At 46.8% G+C, this 18668-nt stretch overlaps 1 protein-coding gene across 1 annotated transcript in view; it reads left to right on the plus strand.

The window, feature by feature from the left end:
* MAML2 (mastermind like transcriptional coactivator 2) overlaps window positions 1–9355 on the plus strand; it is a 181751-nt gene extending 172396 nt beyond the window's left edge. Inside the window, exons 5-6 of the mRNA XM_063127739.1 lie at window positions 4336–4447; window positions 8317–9355. Coding sequence (XP_062983809.1) covers window positions 4336–4447; window positions 8317–9296 — 1092 coding nt within the window. The 3' untranslated portion in view covers window positions 9297–9355. The remainder of the gene's footprint in view (window positions 1–4335; window positions 4448–8316) is intronic.
* The last annotated feature ends 9313 nt before the right edge of the window (window positions 9356–18668 follow it).

Raw genomic sequence — 18668 nt, forward strand, 5'->3', positions numbered from 1 at the left:
CTTGGGCCAGTTACTTGTCTTTTAGCCCCACTAGTTTGCCTTTCTATGAAATGCGTGTTCTGCGACAGGTCATGCTCTCCACAGCAGCCATTTTGTGAAAGGACACCCTCCATGGTAGCCATTTTGTGGCCATGCCCATAAAACAGGGGTGCACAAGTTGTGGCCCTCTAGATGTTGTTGGACTGCAATTTCCTTCATAGTAGGTGCTGGGGAAATCCTTAGAGTAGGAGTCCCTGACCATTTTTGGTCCATGGGCACAATTGGGAATTTGAGAAACTGCTGTGGGCACCACTACAAAATGGCTCCCACAGAGGACGTCGCTATAGGCACGTAATGGCTGCCGTGGTGGGCTAGCTAGACAAATGTGAGCTAAAGAGGATCGGGGAGAAAAATAGTGAGGCTAGAGGCTGAGAGAGAGAGGGAAATAGCAAGGCAAATGAGTAGAGGGAAGAGGAGGAGCAAGATGCAGGCGCAGGATCGCATTCCCTGAGAGGATGTGTTTTGAAAAAGTCGGGGATTTACCTCGACTTTTTCAAAGGGAGCAACGTCAACACGGGGCTTCTGCCGTGTAACATCACTCCGCGGCCAATCCAGGGCCAACCCGGGGGCGAGGCCTGGCGGGAGACAACCGGCGATTGGTCGCCTTCCATTGAGCAGGGGGTTGGACTCGATGGCCTTATAGGCCCCTTCCAACTCTACTATTCTATGATTCTATGATTCTAGGAAGAGGTTGGGACCCGGATGGTCACCCAGAAATCCTGCGCTCCTTCCTTGGCATCAGGATTACCTGGGAGAAGGGAAGGGTGGGGTTTATTTATTATTTATTTATTTATTAAATTTATATATCACCCCATAGCCGAAGCTCTCTGGGTGGTTGAGAAGGGAGGCGGTGCCCACCCGGCATTGTGAAGACAGCCCCTGGGAGAGAAGGGAAACAGCAAAGGTGGAGAGGGCAAGAGAAGGAGCAAGGCTAGAGGCTAGAAAGGGAGAGAAAGACGGGGAGAGAAACTGTGAGGGAAAGAGTTGGGGAGAGAAATGGCGAGACTAGAGACAGGGAGTGGAGAGAGAGAGAGAGCAAAGTGGAAAGGTCTGTTTGGGTGGAAGAGGATTGTGGGGGGGCAGGAAGCAACGCTTTGCTTTTCTGCTTCCCTAAGAAACAGGAAGGAGTACCTGGTGCCCTAACATTTTTTAAGGTTTCTATTAAGAGCTTTTTCCCCCCCCCCCTTTTAATGGGGCACAGAGCGTAGAGGTTCGTGGGCACCATTGGAGGTCCTGTGGTCACTCTGACACCCACGGATGCTGCATTGGGGACCCCTGCCATAAAGACCTTGCCAGTCAGAATAGGCATTCTGGGCTAGACAGGCAAGTAGGCCTCGATTGTGTATAAAGCTAAACTTTAGCATCATGCTGATGAGCTGCAGAGAGCCTAAAACACAGGTGCTCTCCCCAGCTTCGCCCCACATCCTTGTCCGGTGTAGCTATGACAAGTTCTCAAGCTTCCGCTTCTGTGTTGGGTTAACTGCACTTCGCCATGACATCCAAACCTGGACAAACTGCGGTTCATCTTAATTATGGGTTAGGAAGCTGGTTTGTTTCAGCAAATCATAGTTAAGATTAACCGCAGTTTAGGGTTCAGACATAACATTAAACAGCGTTTAATCTAAAGCTGAAGGAAAAACTTCCATTCTCCTCACAACCACACTGGAGGGGGAGGGGAGGGGGAGGGGAAGCACCCCTAAACCACAGTTTAGCACCAACAGAAAGGATTTTTAAAAGTCTAAATGCAATGGGGGAGGGGTGGTGGACAGCTCGATGAAAATGTCCACCCAGTGTGCAGCCGCTGTAAAGAAGGCAAACTCCATGTTAGGCATTATAAGAAAAGGAATTGAGAATAAAACGGCCAGTATCATACTGACCTTATACAAATCAATTGTGCAACCACACTTAGAATACTGTGTACAGTTCTGGTCACCACACCTAAAAAAGGATATTATAGAGCAGGAAAAAGTGCAGAAAAGGGCAACTGAAATGATTAAGGGGCTGGAGCATCTCTCCTACGAGGGAAGGTTACATCAACTGGGATTGTTTAGCTTGGAAAAAAGGAGACTAAAGGGAGACATGATAGAGGTGTCCAAAATTAGGCATGGTATGGAGAATGTGGACAGGGAGACATTTTTCCCCCTCTCTCAAAATACTAGAGTCCGGGGTCATCCCATGAAACTGATTGGTGGGAGATCCAGGACAAATAAAAGGAAGTACTTCTTCACACAGTACATAGTTAAATTATGGAACTCACAACCACAAGATGTAGTGATTGCCACCAATTTGGATGTCTTTAAAAGGGGGTTGGATAAATTCCTGGAGGCAAAGGCTATCAATGGCTACTAGCTCTGATGGTTGTGTGCTATCTCCGGTATTCGAGGCTGTAAGCCTGTGTGCACCAGTTGCTAGGGAACCTGGGTGGGAGGGTGCTGTTGCACCGTATCCTGCTTGTTCATCCCTGGCCAATGCCTGGTTGGCTGCTGTGTGAACAGAGTGCTGGAGTGGATGGACCTTTTGTCTGATCCAGCATGGCTCTTCATATGTTCTTATGCTCTTATGTTGTCCACAGCGGGTGGTGTCTGCAGGGTTAGGGAGGGCAGAGTCAGCCAGTAGGTTCTAGCCAGCAGTGCCATTATGGCAAGAGTTTGGAGCAGATGTGTGGGGCCTTCCTCTCCCAAATGACCAGGAGGGACCCAAAGACATCAGGGCTGGAGGACCATAGTTTGAACTCAGTGAAGTTGCACACATTACCATCAAAGGGAGGAGGGACCCATAAGACCATTAAGTCCAGAGCCTAAAATTAGCTAAGTGCACCACTGTGCCTGGCATTGTCTGCTCTGGCTGACAGTGCCTTTCTAGTGCCTCAAGCTGCCCGAGATCCTGGAGAAACTGGAAACGTGGCGCATTGACCCAGGGGTCTCCTCCATGCAGAGCCAGTTCAGTTTTCCCACCTAGCGGTGGCCTTTGCTATAATTCCATGATGCCAGTTAACAGCTCCTCACATGACTACCGACGATGGAAGGTGGAAGGCGCTGTACTTCCAGCCACAAGCGAACCGGGTTGCTGGGTAGCCGGGCTGTCAGGACGAAGGCGGCGCAAGCCATTTCCTTTCTGAGCCACCTGATGCTGACTGTGCACAAGGACCTCCCATGTGCAGCCTCTCTGCAGGCCTTCAGGCAACCCTCTCTTGGCTCAGTGGAAGCTTCGTTGGCTTAGTGCTGCAGATCTGGGTAGAAAACCCCATCCTCCTTTAGGGAGAGCTGAATGAATTTTGACAGTTCGCCGGGAGGGAAACAGAAGGAGAGTTTCGACGCTCAGAAAAATGTTTTTTTAGCCAATTCACATTGCTGACCTTGGGGTGTGTGTGTGTGTGTGTGTGTGTGTGTGTGTAGTTCTGTCCTTTGGTTCTGGCGGAGAGAAGCCTTGTCAACTATATTAATAGTGAACACAGATTTTATTGGCTAAGAGACCAACGTTCCGGGTTCAGATCTCTCCTCAGCCAGATGGTTTTATGCAGACTACACTCTCTTTGTCCCCTGTCTTCAATATGGAGATACTAACACTGGCCTGACTTACAAGGGTGTTGTAAGTATTACTAAGCACTTGGGACACAATTGCAGTCTACGTATGTGTGTGGGGGGAGAGAGAGGGAGAGAGAGAAATTGTGTATGTGTGTGCGCACGTGTGTATGTTAAAGTAAGTATGTCCAGTGCTGAGATATCCACAGATGGCGTGTCCGACTCTATTTGCATCTGCAAGCCAAGCTGTGGTCTCTTCCCCAAACTCCGGGGGACTTCTTTTGTATCTGGTCAAGAGGGCAGGGCTCCTGCAGCTTTAGTGGTTGTGATGAAGAGAGAATTTCACCAGGGGCTGCATGCATACAAATGACACCTGCTGAAATTCCCTTTTCTGTACAAGTGTTAAAGATACAGGAGCCCTGTCCTCCTTTCCATAGGTTCACCCAACTTTAGAAACACCCAGAAATACCTCTGGGACATCCTCCATTGTTGTGGCATTGAACCTACCCTTTCATCAGCTTTCCCCAACCTGGTTCTCTCCAGATGCATTGAGCTGCAACATCCATCATCCCCCAGCCAGTGCAGCCTATTGCTACATAGGTTGAGGATGATGGGAATTGCAGTCCAGCACGCCTGGAGGGCACGGGGTTGGGGAAAGCTGCCTTATATCTCATGGGATTGTTCAAATCGCTCTTGCTTAGACCAACTGAAACAATAAGCTCAGTCTGATGATGAATAAACGTAAGTTGTTCCTCTTTGTGTTGTGATGCTATAGGAGAAAATGACTCCTCAAGATCAATTGAATAGACACCTCACGAGGCCACCACCAGATTACAAAGACCAAAGAAGGAACCAGGTCAACATACAGCAAACACACCAGTATTCAGGTAAGCACGCTTTTATAAATAAATAAAAATAAACTAGAGACTGGCAGCCAAAGACCTGGCAGGTTTTGAATGTATAAAAGGTAGCCCTTTCCCCCACCAACGGAACTCGGACCTTCTCTTGTTCGCCATGAGGTTCTCCCCCCTATTTTAGAGTGACCATATGGAAAGGAAGACAGGGCTCCTGTGTCTTTAGCAGTTGTGATGAAGAGGGAATTTCACCAGGTGTTATTTGTATGCATGCAGCACCTGGTAAAATTCCCTCTTCATCACAACAGTTGAAGCTGCAGGAACCCTGCCCTCTTTTGGACCTGGTCACTCTACAAAAGAGGGCAGGGCTCCTGCAGCTTTAACTGTTGTGATGAAGAGGGAATTTCACCAGTCGCTGCATGCATACAAATGACACCTGCTAAGATTCCCTTTTCTGTTAAAGGTACAGGAGCCCGGTCCTCCTTTCCATATGGTCACCCTACCCTATTTTCCAGTCTCCTTCCCCAGCCTCCCCCCAGTTCTTTTAGCATCCTGCTTCTCTCAGCCCTCGTGCCTCCTCATCTCCCCTTTGCCTTAGTCAGCACAAAGGTCTGCTTGTCCTTAGGGCCCTCTGTGAAGATTTTCCCCCAGACAAACCATCTTTCCACTTCCTTTACAGAAGCTGCATTGATTTTCAGTATCCCTCAATTGACCTTTCCCCCTCAGCTATTACAATGTCCATGAACATTCTGTGGCTCAACTGAGGGCTTGAAGGGGATGACTCACAGATTTTGAGCCTACTGGGTGTGCACATATAAACTCACAGATCAATCAGAGCACATCTAAGCATACAGTAGGAAAACCGCCTACCTCATTCGGCTGGAATTTGTCTGGTGGCTTGATAGAACAGGGACTGGCCCAGAGAACGGGGAAAGCAGTTTTTGGTTTTAATGTGATGTGGCTTCTACTTCACTTTGGCTTCACTTTTAAAATAAGTCGCGCAATGCTGAACTGAAACCAGGACTCACTTTTCTGAGGTCTCAAAATGCGTTAGAAAAGATGGGGTTGAGTAATAGAGCCCAAACATCCCATTTTGTGCATTAGGGCCTTTTCACATGTTACCTTTTTTTAGGCGTACAGCTAAGTTGTAAAGTGTGAATGCAACGGGCACATGTTTGCAAACTCAGGTTCATGCAGGCATACTCATCTGGAAGCTAGGACTAGCAAGGCCCTATTCAGACCTTCCAAAAGTGTGTAAACAAACACTCAGACGGGGTATTAGGATCATGCCCACTGGTTTCACCCACTACCTCTGGGCATTGATTGTTTCTGTGTATTTGGATCCTACAATCATACATGCTGTATATGCACAGGCGTATAAGGACATCAGAACACAAGAGCCATGTTGGACCAGATGAAAGACCTCTCTGGTGCAGTGAACTGGTTCCTACAATGACCAACCAGACACCCATGGGTATAGGGTGACCATATGGAAAGGAGCATAGGCCTTCTGTATCTTTAACAGTTGTATTGAAAAGGAAATTTTAGTTATTTGTATGGATGCAGCACCTGGTGAAATTCCCTCTTCATCACAACAATTAAAGCTGCAGGAGCCCTGCCCTCTTTTGTAGAGTGACCAGGTGTCCACAACTCAACTGAACTCCATTGGCACCAATGAGAGCTTTCTTTGAAGTTCATACTGGCTGCTCTGGAGAGGCAATTTTTGTCAGGACCACAACAGGGAAAGAAAAGTGTTACGTTTCTTCTCCCTGTCACCATGACCCTAAGAACATAAGAAGATCCATGCTGGATCAGACCAAGGGTCCATCTTGTCCAGCAGTCTGTTCACACAGTGGCCAATCAGCTGTTGACCCACAAGCAGGACACGGTTCAAACAGCATCCTCCCGTCCATGTCCCCCGGCAACTGATGTACATAGCCTTGCTGCCTCTGATACTGGAGGTAGCACCTAGCCATCAGGACTAGTAGCCACTGATGGCCTTCTCCTCCAGGAATTTATCCAACCCCCTTTTAAAGCCATCGAAAGATTTTTCAGGTTTTGCCACGGCTGCTATTTACACAGCTCCCCCTCCCCGAAGAGTGTGTGTTACATCAAGTTTTATCCCTAAGACACACATCCCACATTATGCTTTATATGTCACCAGACAAGAGACACACATCCTTCACCATGATACCGAGTTTAGTCCTCTGTATATGGTAGCCGCAGCTATTCCCTAGTAAATCCAAGGAGGTTCGGCTTCAGGAACCATCCCTAACCTGGTGTCTTCCATAGGGGGAACTACAACTCCCATAATCCCCAGCCAATGGCCATGCTGGCTGGGAATTATGGGAGTTGCAGTTCCACCCATGTGGAAGACGCCAGGTTGGGGAAATTTGTGCTTCAGTATACATTTTCTTCCTAGATGTTTTCCTCCAGAAATGTTGCTATAACCACATGGTCGCATAGGCAGTCTCAGGGCAGCCCTGCTGCCGCCACCGCTGCTGCTGCCGCCTCACTCCTTTGTGTCAATTGTCAGTCCTGGGCATGAACCAGAAACTGACACGTTTTCCAGCACCGCTCGCTCCGTTTTGGTATCTAAGGTCTGGTCCTGTTCTCTGCCCGAAAACGAATTGGAATGCAGTTTCTTCCCATCTGGTATAAATTAAAGTGGCCAGTTTTGTTTTTTTTCTTATTGGTGGGTTTTTTTTGGAAACGGGCTAAAAATAGCAAGCGATTCAGAGAGAGAGAAAACGGGGGGGGGGGAAACTTTGTCTTTAGAGTGAGATAGAAAACCAATGCCCCAACCGCTGTGCCCTTTGAAACAAGTCTTGCGCATTTCCCAAGAATAGAGGGCGTGGGTGAGTAAATGTGATCCATCTTCACTCGTCCGTAAGATGCCCTTAGACGCTTCGATGTTTTCGCTGCATCAGCCATCTGGTTGAAGTGATTCTGGAAGGCTCCAGCACCCTTCTGATATAGAGTGGCCAGGTGCTGAACTTTACAGTCCTCTGTTTTGGAGAACTGGCAGAGGACAGTCCTCTCTTTGATGGGCTGCCAAGCATGAGTCTGTTTTAAGGTCAAAGACCCATAAGGAGGGAGAGCGGCAGGGGCCTTGAAGTTGCCCATCCACAATTAGGGCCTGGACAGCAGACGGAGCACCATCAAGGTGCTAAATAATGTGCTTTACAGAATAAAAAGAAGCCGTGCCCTTACTGTGAATTTCCGCCTGTTAATTGGATGAATTTTTTGGTTGATCAGTCTACCTGTTCAGACAATTCAAAGTTGCAGCCAGGCGTAGCATCAGTGGAGGTCATGGTTGGGCAACCTGCTGAGACCCAGAGCCCAGCAGAGGGCCCATTGGCAGCCAGAGACACTGGAGCAAGCTCCCATATCCTAGAGTTGGAAGGGACCTCATGGACATCTAGTCCAACCCCGTGCCAGTGCAGAAAATCTGCTGCTACAGCATCCCTGAAAGGTATCCAGCAGATCCAGCCTCTGCTTAAAAAAACACTGGGAGACATTCCTGGTGGTGGCAGCAGTTGAAGCAGCGCATGAGAGAGTCATACTGTGCTCACTCTACAGGACCCAATTTCTGTCAGGGAATGGGAGGTTGCCCCAGAAGCTCCTGCATCCTCCTTTTCGTATTGGGAGGAATGCCTAGACCAGAGAGTGGGACAGGCGTTCTCTCTTGCTCCGGTGAGCTAGCAGGGCTGAAAGGACCATCAGCGAATCATGCTCCACTTCCACCTGCATTGTGGTGGTGGGGAGGTTAAAAAGTGGGCCATGATAGGAAAGGGGGCACCCATAGACACTTTGGTCAAACTGAGGTCTCTTTGGAACCTAGAAATGGATGATCAGTAGAGTTTTCCTCTTTCTTTTCTTTCCCTCTCCTCCTTTTCTAGGCGGATCACCTGCTGTGACCATCAGCTCCAACCTGTGCTTTTCCAACCCCATTTCGAGCCCTACCATCTCGCCCCAGGCTTCAAACCTGTTGTCCACGGCTCACGGAGCCAGGATGCCTTCTCTTCCGGCAGCCCGCCACATGGGCTGCTACGGGAGCATCCCTTGCAGCCAGCCCAGCGCATACAACGTGACGACATTGACAGTGAGCCAAGTGCCGCAGCACAGGAACCCCAACCAAATCCTAACCAATCAAAACAACCCGGCGGCAACTCGGCAAGCACCGCCCGCTGGGCAAGGCAATAACTTGTCAGCCTTCGACAGTGGGCCGGGGATCAACTCCCAGCCAGGGAAAGTCAGCCTGAACCAGGGGACCTCAGCGCAAAGACCTTCCAACGTTATGGTCACCTCAAGTTCTGCAGCTCAGAGCTGGGTCTCTCAAGAAACAGGAACAAAGCAACAGGAAACACGGAAGGCGGTGGCGTCCCCTTTTCCCACCAGTGGCTCCTATACAAATCAGCCACTACAGCGCACAGCTGTCCACCAGCCATTCCCCCAGCGTGCCATGGTGCCTCCTAACCAATTGGCCACCGTCCAGATGAGAACGCCGGTCAGCCAAATGAACCCAACTCTGAATAGCCAAGTGTCCGGAGCACCGAAATCCCAGAACGCAAGGCCTAACCAGGTACGGGCACAGGCGGTGCCACACTTAAACCCACCTGGGGTGGGTATGACACCATCACACCCTTTGTCGTCCAACCATTTCCCATCCGGTACCAACCCGGCATCTGTCAGGCCTTACCAAGGAACTGATCACGCTAGTGATCTCGCCTTTGACTTTCTGAGCCAGCAAGGAGATAATATCGGGCCAGCACTCAACAGCGATCCAGACTTCATTGATTCTCTATTGAAAACGGAGCCCGGTAATGATGACTGGATGAAAGACATCAACCTTGATGAAATCTTAGGTGGTCATTCCTGAGAGAAAGAGAGAGAACAGCTGATGATTACACACCCATGGCTTTTTTGTTGTTGTTGTTCTTTAAGATTTCACTCCACAATGATTTGTAGAGGAAAAGCCAGATCCAGGCTCAGTTCAGACAACACGTTAGTCAACGCAGTGTGAAAACTCCACTCAACGGTTGAGTTTTCAGGGGGTACTCCCCACACAACACGTTGTAATTCCACCGTTGTGTGACTATGGGCTACTGTGGAGTCCACCTGATGGTATCCCATCAGGCACTGCTGCAAAAAACCAACCCCAGCTTTCCTACAGCGACATTCCCTTCTTTCGGCGGCTCTTGCCAGGAAACTCCGTAGCCAGTGGGGAAAATCAACTCAACACAACGGAAAACTCCATGGAGCCCGCCACACAACACGCCACACAATGGTCATGCAGGAGCTCTCCTCTGCACAGCGTGGATATTCAGTGTGGAGTGTTTTCCCAAAAAATCTCCACCGTGTGTAGAGTTTTCCCGCCACACGAAACATTTCTCAATGGTGGTGTAAAATCTCCACCATGGCATTCTAAAACCCCCGTTGAGAAATGTGTTGTCTGAACTGAGCCCCAGGCTCATTTCTTCTTAAAGCAGGCCCACTGAAATCAACGGGACTTATTTCTTCATGACTAATTTAATTTCTTCATGACTAACTTAATTCCTGTCGATTTCAATGGATCTACTCTAGACAGGAGTGAGTCCGGACCTGACACATACGTCCCCCAAATGGTTGAAGGAGCTCCTAATGGTTTACAGCGAGAAACAAATTCAAAGAGATTGCCGTGTTCATCTAAGCACAGAAATCTGCTTTCTCAATCCTAAATGCGTTGGCTAGTAATTACATCTACAAAGCTGAGCAGAGACACAGGAGGAGAAGTCCACTGCATCAGAAATACCCCTACTGTTCTACTAAGGGCTATAGGGTGTGTGTCTATGTATACAAGGGCTGGACAAATTGTGGCACCCCAGATTGATTTGGTCCACAATTCCCATCAACCCTAGCCAGCATAGCCAATGATGAGGGATGTTGGGAGTTGTAGGCCAAAATATCTGGAGGGCAAAACGTCCATCCATGGTAGATATAAAAATAAATCTTGAGATGTAGTGATGGCCACCAACTTGGATGCTTTTAAATGGGGGTTGGATAAATTCCTGGAGGAGAAAGCAATCAAAGGCTACTAGTCCTGATGGCTAGGTGCTACCTCCAATATCAGGCAGTAAGCCTGTATAAACTGGTTGCTTGGGAATATAGGCCAGAGGGTGTTGTTGCATCTGTGTCCTGCTTGTGGGTTTCTGGTTGACAGCTGGTGGGCCACTGTGTGAACAGAGTAATGGACTAGATGGACTTTTGGTCTGATCCAGCATGGCTCTTCTTATGTTCTTAACAGTGAAGTGTAGAAGGTTGGGGGACCCAGAACAACATCCAACCCGAGAATGCTTAGCACTTCTCAGGAGTAGGCACCAGGTGTCGGGAAAGAGCTGCAGCTCGTTGAGACAGTGCATGTTTGCATGCGGAAATTCCCAGGTTCAAACCCCAGCATCTCCAGGTAGAGCTGGAAAATACTTTTGTCTAAAAAACCCAGAGAGCCACGTCTGCCAATCAATACGGAGTTTGGAGAAGATGCTGAGCTAGATGGACCTGTGGTCTGACTCAGTATAAGGCAGCTTCCTAACTCGGATAATCTAAATCTCAGCGCCTCCATCCTGGGTAGCTGCTGATGGCTTCACTGCCTGCCCAGTCTCCTGCTACCCTTCTCCTTATAGGAGAATGAAGCCTGAGTACCAAACTCACAAGGACCTAGAGACCTGGGGCCTAAGATTTGACTTTGCTCCAATGAAAGATGTAATATTCAGCCTCTCCACACCTCCGCCACTGTTACCTCTCCAGGTCCCCCACCTCCCAAGCCCTCCTCTCCTGGTCTCGGCCTTCCGGTTCTTAGGCCCATTTTTCCCCCTCCTTCCCTCCCTCCCCTTTGCCCAGCTAGTCAAGCCTCAGCGATAGGACTGCACTCAGCGGAGTGCTTCTGGGATTTCCCCTTGCCTGTCAACTGGTTGTCTCAGGGAGTCCCAGTGTGTCCTTTTACACAAACACCCCTAGAGAAACGAGATCACTGGCCGTGTATGGAAGAGGGGAGGGAAGAGGGGAAACCGGTGAAGCATGGGGTCATTTTCCCTGCCCCACCGCATCCCCACATTCAAATGCTGTAGACTAGTAGATGCACACAACGGGATGGCTTATGTTTGTTTCAGCTCCCTTCATTTAGCAGGCTAATTTGGGAATCTCCCCATTATAAACACAAGGTATCGCTGAAACAAAGCGTAAGTTCACCGTCTTACAGAAGCGGAAGCTAGTGCAGAATGCAGCAGCGTAAGTTCACCGCACAATGTAATTGTTTGCTGAGACCCTGATAAAGGCTGCTGGAATTCCAGAAGCGATGCCAATTTTGAGTTGGCCCCTCCTACATTGGCGGTGTCACCACTCCCACACTGCTGAGCTATCCTGCTATTGGGAGCAGCCAGCAGCAGCATTACGATCTGAAATGGGCCTGCCATTTTCATTACCCACAATTCCCCCAGTGTACCACCATTTCAGGGCATTGTGTGTGGGAGGGGTGAGCAATGATGCTGGGGTCCCAATAGCTGCCTAAGTGCTGGTACTGGCCTGTTGGCTTTTATATTCTGGCAATTTCTGAGTATCTACCATTAAAATGATCCAAAGTTGTGCAAGAGTCATGGCCTTGTCTACCTTCTACTTATTTTGGACCGCCATATGCAAGGAAACAACAAAGACGAAGGCAGACATGTTCACCATAACAAAAATCCCAAAATCAATATAGTGTGATACGGTTATTGGGCCATATCACAGATCACACACACACACCCAAAATGTGCAAGCTTCCAAGAACTCTAGATCTCTTCATCAGGAAAGATATTACAAAACATCCTGCTTAATGAAGAGATATGGAGATCTTTGAAAGCTTGCACGTTTTTTGCAATCTTTGAGTAGGTCTTAATTGCGCCTTTGTGACCAAAACATGGGAAAGTAGGGGGAGAGTGTTTTAAAAAAATATCTGCATCTTTCATAGCATTATATATATCTTTTTACCATTACAGTTAAATGCACTACCCTTGTATTTTGCATTATTGAGTCAGGAGGTCTTCTCAGTATTGGGTTGTAAATATAGAGAGAAGGTTTTTTTGTAAACTTTTGTACAAAGCAAAATGTAATATTTTGGTAGGAATACTGAAAATCATATTCTTGGGGTTATATTTATACACATGTGAAATAAAAATGTACTGTCCAAGCTTTGTATTTTATACAGCAAAGGAAAAAAAAAGCTTACCTTTTGTATCTTAATATACAATGTTGTTGTTGGGTTTTTTTTGTTTCTTTTGTATGATATGATTGTTTTATTTTCATCCTAAGCAATGGCTTATCCTTGGGAGGCAGGAGGAGAATCTCAAATAAAAATGGAGGACCTAATGTATGGCTTCCTTCTGACAACTCGGACCCTGGTCTTGCAAAATTACTTCTGTGCATCACTCTTTGTGAGAAAGCACACCCTCGCCTGGAAATGTATTATTATTATTGCAAGTTCAGATTTAAGGGTTGTATCTGCATAGCAGATCAAATTTGCACAGCGCTGATTTTCAGGGCATCTTTATTTATCTATTTATTTAAAACATTTCTATCCCGCCCTATATCAATAAGATCTCAGGGCGGCGTACAGATAAAAATATAAAAACAGTAAATATACACAGCTAAAAACAAATTAAACCATAAACCAAGTTAAAACAATATATAATTTAAAAGCAGTAAAAGTATTAAAACAGTTAAAACAATGTGCCTAGTGAATTCAACAATTAAAAGCTTTGTTAAAAAGCCATGTTTTCGCTTGGCGCCGGAATAAAATCAGCGTTGGTGCCAGTCGGGCCACCAAGGGGAGGGCACTCCACAGTCGGGGTGCCACAACAGAGAAAGCCCTCTCCCTTGTCCCATCATAGCGAATGTGTCTTTGCCCTATCCTGACCTCTCCTGCAGCTGAATTAGAGCTTCTTTGCACAACCAGTTATGCTGGGATTAGCCCTTAGGTTTGATTCTACCAGTAACTGGAATGCCTAAGTCCTATTCACACAACATAACTATAGTGGGTGTATGCTCTAGTGGGGGATAAGGGGAGATCAACACATGATCAGTTGAATGTCTGTATGGGGTCTGCATGTACAACTAACTGTACACACAACATAGGGCTTTTCCTACATAATCCAGAACCCTGTTTTTCCAGGGTTCCAGATCCACACCTTGGATAACTCCTCTAAAGTCCCGACTGGTTTCTAACTGAAAGCTAGAGTAGATTTACCACCCCACTGTTCATCAGAGCCACCAGCCTCCGCTGATCCAAAGCATCTCCAGTTAGAACCGTAGAATTGCAGGAGAGATTGTGGAGGTTATCTAATATAACCTCCTACTCAATGCAGGATCTGCAGTGCACGATGCATATTATGTGGGACTCTGAGTCAGATCAAAGAGCATTATAATTCATTGAGCATCATGTGAATTTACCTCTTAAACCCAGTAGTTTGAGCTCAATACACATGGCTGTTTTTTTTTTTTAAATAATAGTGTTTCTGTGTGGGCAACATCACTAGAACAAGTAGACTTCTTTAAATAAATTTTAAAAAATCATTTTTTCTGCAGGAGCCAGTCATATGAATATTCTGAAACATATCCAACTCATGGCTCAGCATGTCCTGAAATAACCTTCAGATCAAAAATAGAATGTGTGTGTGTGTGGTTGTTTTTAATCCTTAAAAGACTGTAGATGGGCTTTTAGTGTCTTGAGTGCTTCAACCACTTTTAGCTTTATCAGATATAATGGAATTTCCTGGATAGTTCAACTATTTAGGGTGGCCGGGTGTCCTAACTTGCAGAGGACAGCCTCCGTTTTGAGAGTTGGCAGAGGACAATCCTGTAGTTGAAGACGTCTGCTGTTTGATGGGTTATCCAGTCCCAAGTCATAGTTAGACTACTTAAATACACTCAATGCGGGGCTACCCTAGTGCGTCATTCAGAAGCTGAAGCTAGTGCAGAATGCAGCAGCTAGAGTGCTCACTGGGGCCAGATCTACACCAAGCAGGAAAGAACACGCTGAAAGTGGTTTGAAAACAGTATATGGAGTGTGTCCAGGGCCCCAACAGTTGTCAATACTGTTATAAACCATTTTAAAGCAGTAGTGTAGCTCCTGCCTGGGAGACCTAGGTATGCTCACATAACACCTGTGTTAAAAGAACTGCATTTGGGCCACAGCTAGACCTAAGGTTTATCCTGGGATCATCCAGGGTTCGCCCCTGCCTGAGCACTGGATCCTCTGTGTGTCACCTAGATGAACAGGTTTGACCCCTGGATGATCCAGGGATAAACCTTAGGTCTAGCTATGGCCTGAGTTCTCTATTAGCTACCGAGCTATGTACAAGATTCTGTTATCCTATAAAGCCGTAAACCTGGGACCTATCAGATCACCTTTCCTTGTACATACCCAGGCGACCCTTAAGATCTTCAGAGGAGGCCTTACTGGTTATTCCAAAGCGAACGGAATGTCGCCATGAAGAACCTCGATGGCGGGCCTTCCCTGTAGTGGCCCCCATCCACTGGAAAAAAACCCTCCCCCATGCAGTTCAGGAGGCGGAAAATGTGGCGTCTTTCAAGGGCTTCCTCAAAAGGCACCTTTTCACATAGATTTTTCCTGGGCTCTAAATCAACTAATCATGCCCATTGCTGCTCCTTAAATAGTTTTTTTTTACTGCAGTTGTTTTAATGTGCTTTTAAATGTTGTGTTTTGATTGTTGTATTGTGTAGTATTGTATCTAAATGTATTTTAATATTGTGAACTGCTGAAGGATTTTAATATATTCAGTGGTATATAAATGCCACCAATAAATAAATAATAAATACATTAAGTCGACCACGAGGAGGGAGAGCAGCAGGGGCCATCCCTAATTAGCACCTGCACAGCAGTCTGAGTAGACAAACTGATTACCTGGCCAGTTTTTCCCACAGTGGTGAGATGTATTTTATTTCTGTTTAAATTGTAGTTCTAATTTAGAAATTTGCACCTATATGTATATCTTAGCATATGCAAATAGTATACAAATTGGTTTCCTGTTTTGTCCTCTCTCTTTTTTTGTTAATGCAATTCCACATTTATTTATTTTGGGCAGTGCATAAGTGGGCACCTCCTTCAACATTTGGCCCAGTTCCCCCATCATGCATGAAAGATGACTGAGGATATTAAAAGTGTGACCGGACATGATGCTTTCCCAAAGGGGTCAAACACTCAATAGCATGCGGCAACATTTTCTTGCAGGTCCCATCCCACTTATTTCCTACCCTAATCATGCACGCATTTTCAGAACAGATCCTGTGCCACCCCTTCTCACGGTGCTCCTGTCCACCACAGAGAAGAGGATTATTTTATCTCATGAAAGGATAAAACCGTAATATTCACCTTGACAGGTAAGGTTAGAGGCCCATCTAGTCCAGCATTCTGTCTCTTAACAGCAGGTACCCAACACACCAGGGAAGTTTACAAACAGAACACACTGTGAGGTTGGCCCACGTTTGTCGTTTACAGTATATCAGAGATATACTGTTCCTGGATATGGAGGTTCTCTACTTCGCTGTCATAGCTACTATCTCTTGGTAGACCTATCCTCCATTAATTTGTACAATCCTCATCCATCCATTCTGTTTTATTCATTCTTTAGCTGTGCAAAAGAGTTTCAGTTATTGGAGTGTTGACATAGCGTGTGCTTGATCCATCATCAAGAAGGATATTCCTTTAGACCACAGAGGCAATTCTGACCTGTTCAGAGTCCCAATATGGCCTCCATGGTTCTCCAGACAGCAACGCCCCCTTCCCTTGGGTCTGACCCCTTTTCCACGACTATGGATCAAAAGGTGATTTCCCACCTTTCTAAAAGGTTCAGATGCCTCTCCTAAGGCTCAGTTTCTGGCAGTAAGAGCATTACGCTAAAATATGCAGCTGGTGTTTTCAGTATTTTAGGCCCTGCCCCTTTTGCCCTGCCCATCACTGGGAGCATCTGCAAAATGGAATTCTGGCCTTATGAAAGAGCTTCAACACCCCTGGAGCAGACAATATCAGAGGAGATGGCTAACTAGTCTGACTGTTTCCTATGCAATGCACTGGCAGCTAAACAGAACATTACGGCCTAATCTACACTAAGCATAATTTTGCACTATGAAAGTGGTATATGCTACATGTGTCAATGGGCCCCAACAGTTGTCAGGGCATTTCAATGCTGCTATAAAGCAGTCGTGTGGCTCCTGCCTTTTATATACTGCTTTCATAGAGCTATATCCTGCTTGGTGTAGATGTTATATTCCTGTTCAGTACAGTTTTATGAATTTAAGGATACTAGCTTGGCCATCTGTAGGTTTTCATTCACACACCACATCCCACCACTGCTCCCATGTTCTCTAAGGCCCTCTCGCAGGGCTGAGAAAGAGAATGCCCTACCCCCCTCCCATATCACTTCTTCTCACACACACCCTCTTTCTCGCTTTTCCTCTCCTTCTCTCCCTTGCTCAGCCCTGCACAGCAATAATGGCTTTTGGGATGGGGTGGAAGCTTCCGTGGGGAGGGCAGGGCAGGGGTCTCACGGTGTGTGGAGATAGAGGGGTAACCCTAATGCCACCGGACAAGATCCCAATGATTTAAAACCAATTTGGAAGTCCTCAGGTACTGTGCCATGACGTCCACAGCAATAAACCAAGTTCTGTTTCATTTTCTCCTCCTCCTGCCTCGCATCTTCCTCAGAAAAACATTGCGGAGGCCAAATGACCAAGGTATCCTGACCTCCCGGCCCTTCGGGGCCTGCATCCTTTAGTAACAATGCCGTTTCTGTTTCCTACTTCCTTCCGCTTCTCCCTTGCTTTTCCAGAAAGCTCTGCAGAGGGGGATTTTGAAAGGTTCGAATCAGAGGCCTTCACCCTTTGCTCCAAGCCACCGGTGCTCTCTTTGCCAGCCCTGCAGACAGAAATGTAGTGAGGGCAACTAAGGCATGTGATGGTGGTGGTGGAGGAGGAATGTGCTGCATGTGTGTGTGTATGTATGTATGTGTGGGGATGAATCAGAGCCTACAGATGGGCAACCTCATAACCTTAAAACTCATTGCACTGTATTAAATAGAACAAAACAAGGGAAGTTCTGTTTGTAAAGGAAGAGCGACCAGCAACCAGCTGGCTTCTCGACTGGATTTAGCACGGATTCCCAGGCACAGACACTCACGGCTCACACAAAATGAGGTTTAAGACCATTTATTAGGAAAAGGGTAGGAATACATGGGATTAGCAGAATAAAACTATAAAAGCATGCATATATATATATATATATATATATATATATATATATATATATATATGTAAGAATAGGGTGACCATATTTGGGAAACCAAAAAAGAGGACACCTAGTGTGTGTGTGGGGAAGCAGCTTTCTGAGTCCTGCAGAAAGTACGTTATTCCCCCGCCACCTTAAAGAACCCGATTGGAGTGGAGGAGGGGAAAGGATTTCATTCTGCACCACCATCCACTCCAATTGGGGCCTTTTCTATAATGTCCACGAATGACCCACTTTCCCCTTTAAGACCTCAATTGGAGCTCGGGGTGGGGGAATGATGTGCCTCAAGAAAGCATGTCATTCCCTCCTGCCATGCTAATGGCAGCCTTAAAGGGGAAGGTGTGTCATTCCAGGACATTATTGAAATTATAGAAAATCCCCCCTGACACTATGGAAACAACAAAAACCAGGACAAATCCGGGGAAATCCTGACAGTTGGTCACCCTATGTAAGAACCCAGAGCAAGCAAGCTAAAAACTAAAACTACAATTCATACATCACCCAGACCGAACTCAGCCGACACCCCCCTGTTCCCTTCACAGGGATGTCTTTATACTATTCTTTTCACTCCTTCCCCCCTCCCTTCAGCTTTGATACGTGGAGTTGCTTCACACCTCAGCCAGGGATGGTTAATCACTCAAGGACACAAGACAGTTACAATCAGCTTGGCTCCAGTCGTCTCCCCCATACAGCTGCCTGGTTCTTATCTCCCTTCCTATGGAACCATAAAATTCACAAATTAAAAGACATGCCAGTCCCAAGGTCTAGTTAACCCTCACCCTACCCTTACACTGTTTACTAGCCAGCGCATTGCATAGGAAGCTGGCTTAACTCAGGTCGCATTATTTGTCCGTTCCATCTGGTATTGTCTACTCCAGGGCTGTTGAATCTCTTTCAGCACAACAGCGGAATTCAATTTCGGGGAAGCACCTGGGCGGG

Source organism: Elgaria multicarinata, chromosome 5 (genome assembly GCF_023053635.1).
Source record: "Elgaria multicarinata webbii isolate HBS135686 ecotype San Diego chromosome 5, rElgMul1.1.pri, whole genome shotgun sequence".
Lineage (NCBI taxonomy): Eukaryota > Metazoa > Chordata > Lepidosauria > Squamata > Anguidae > Elgaria > Elgaria multicarinata.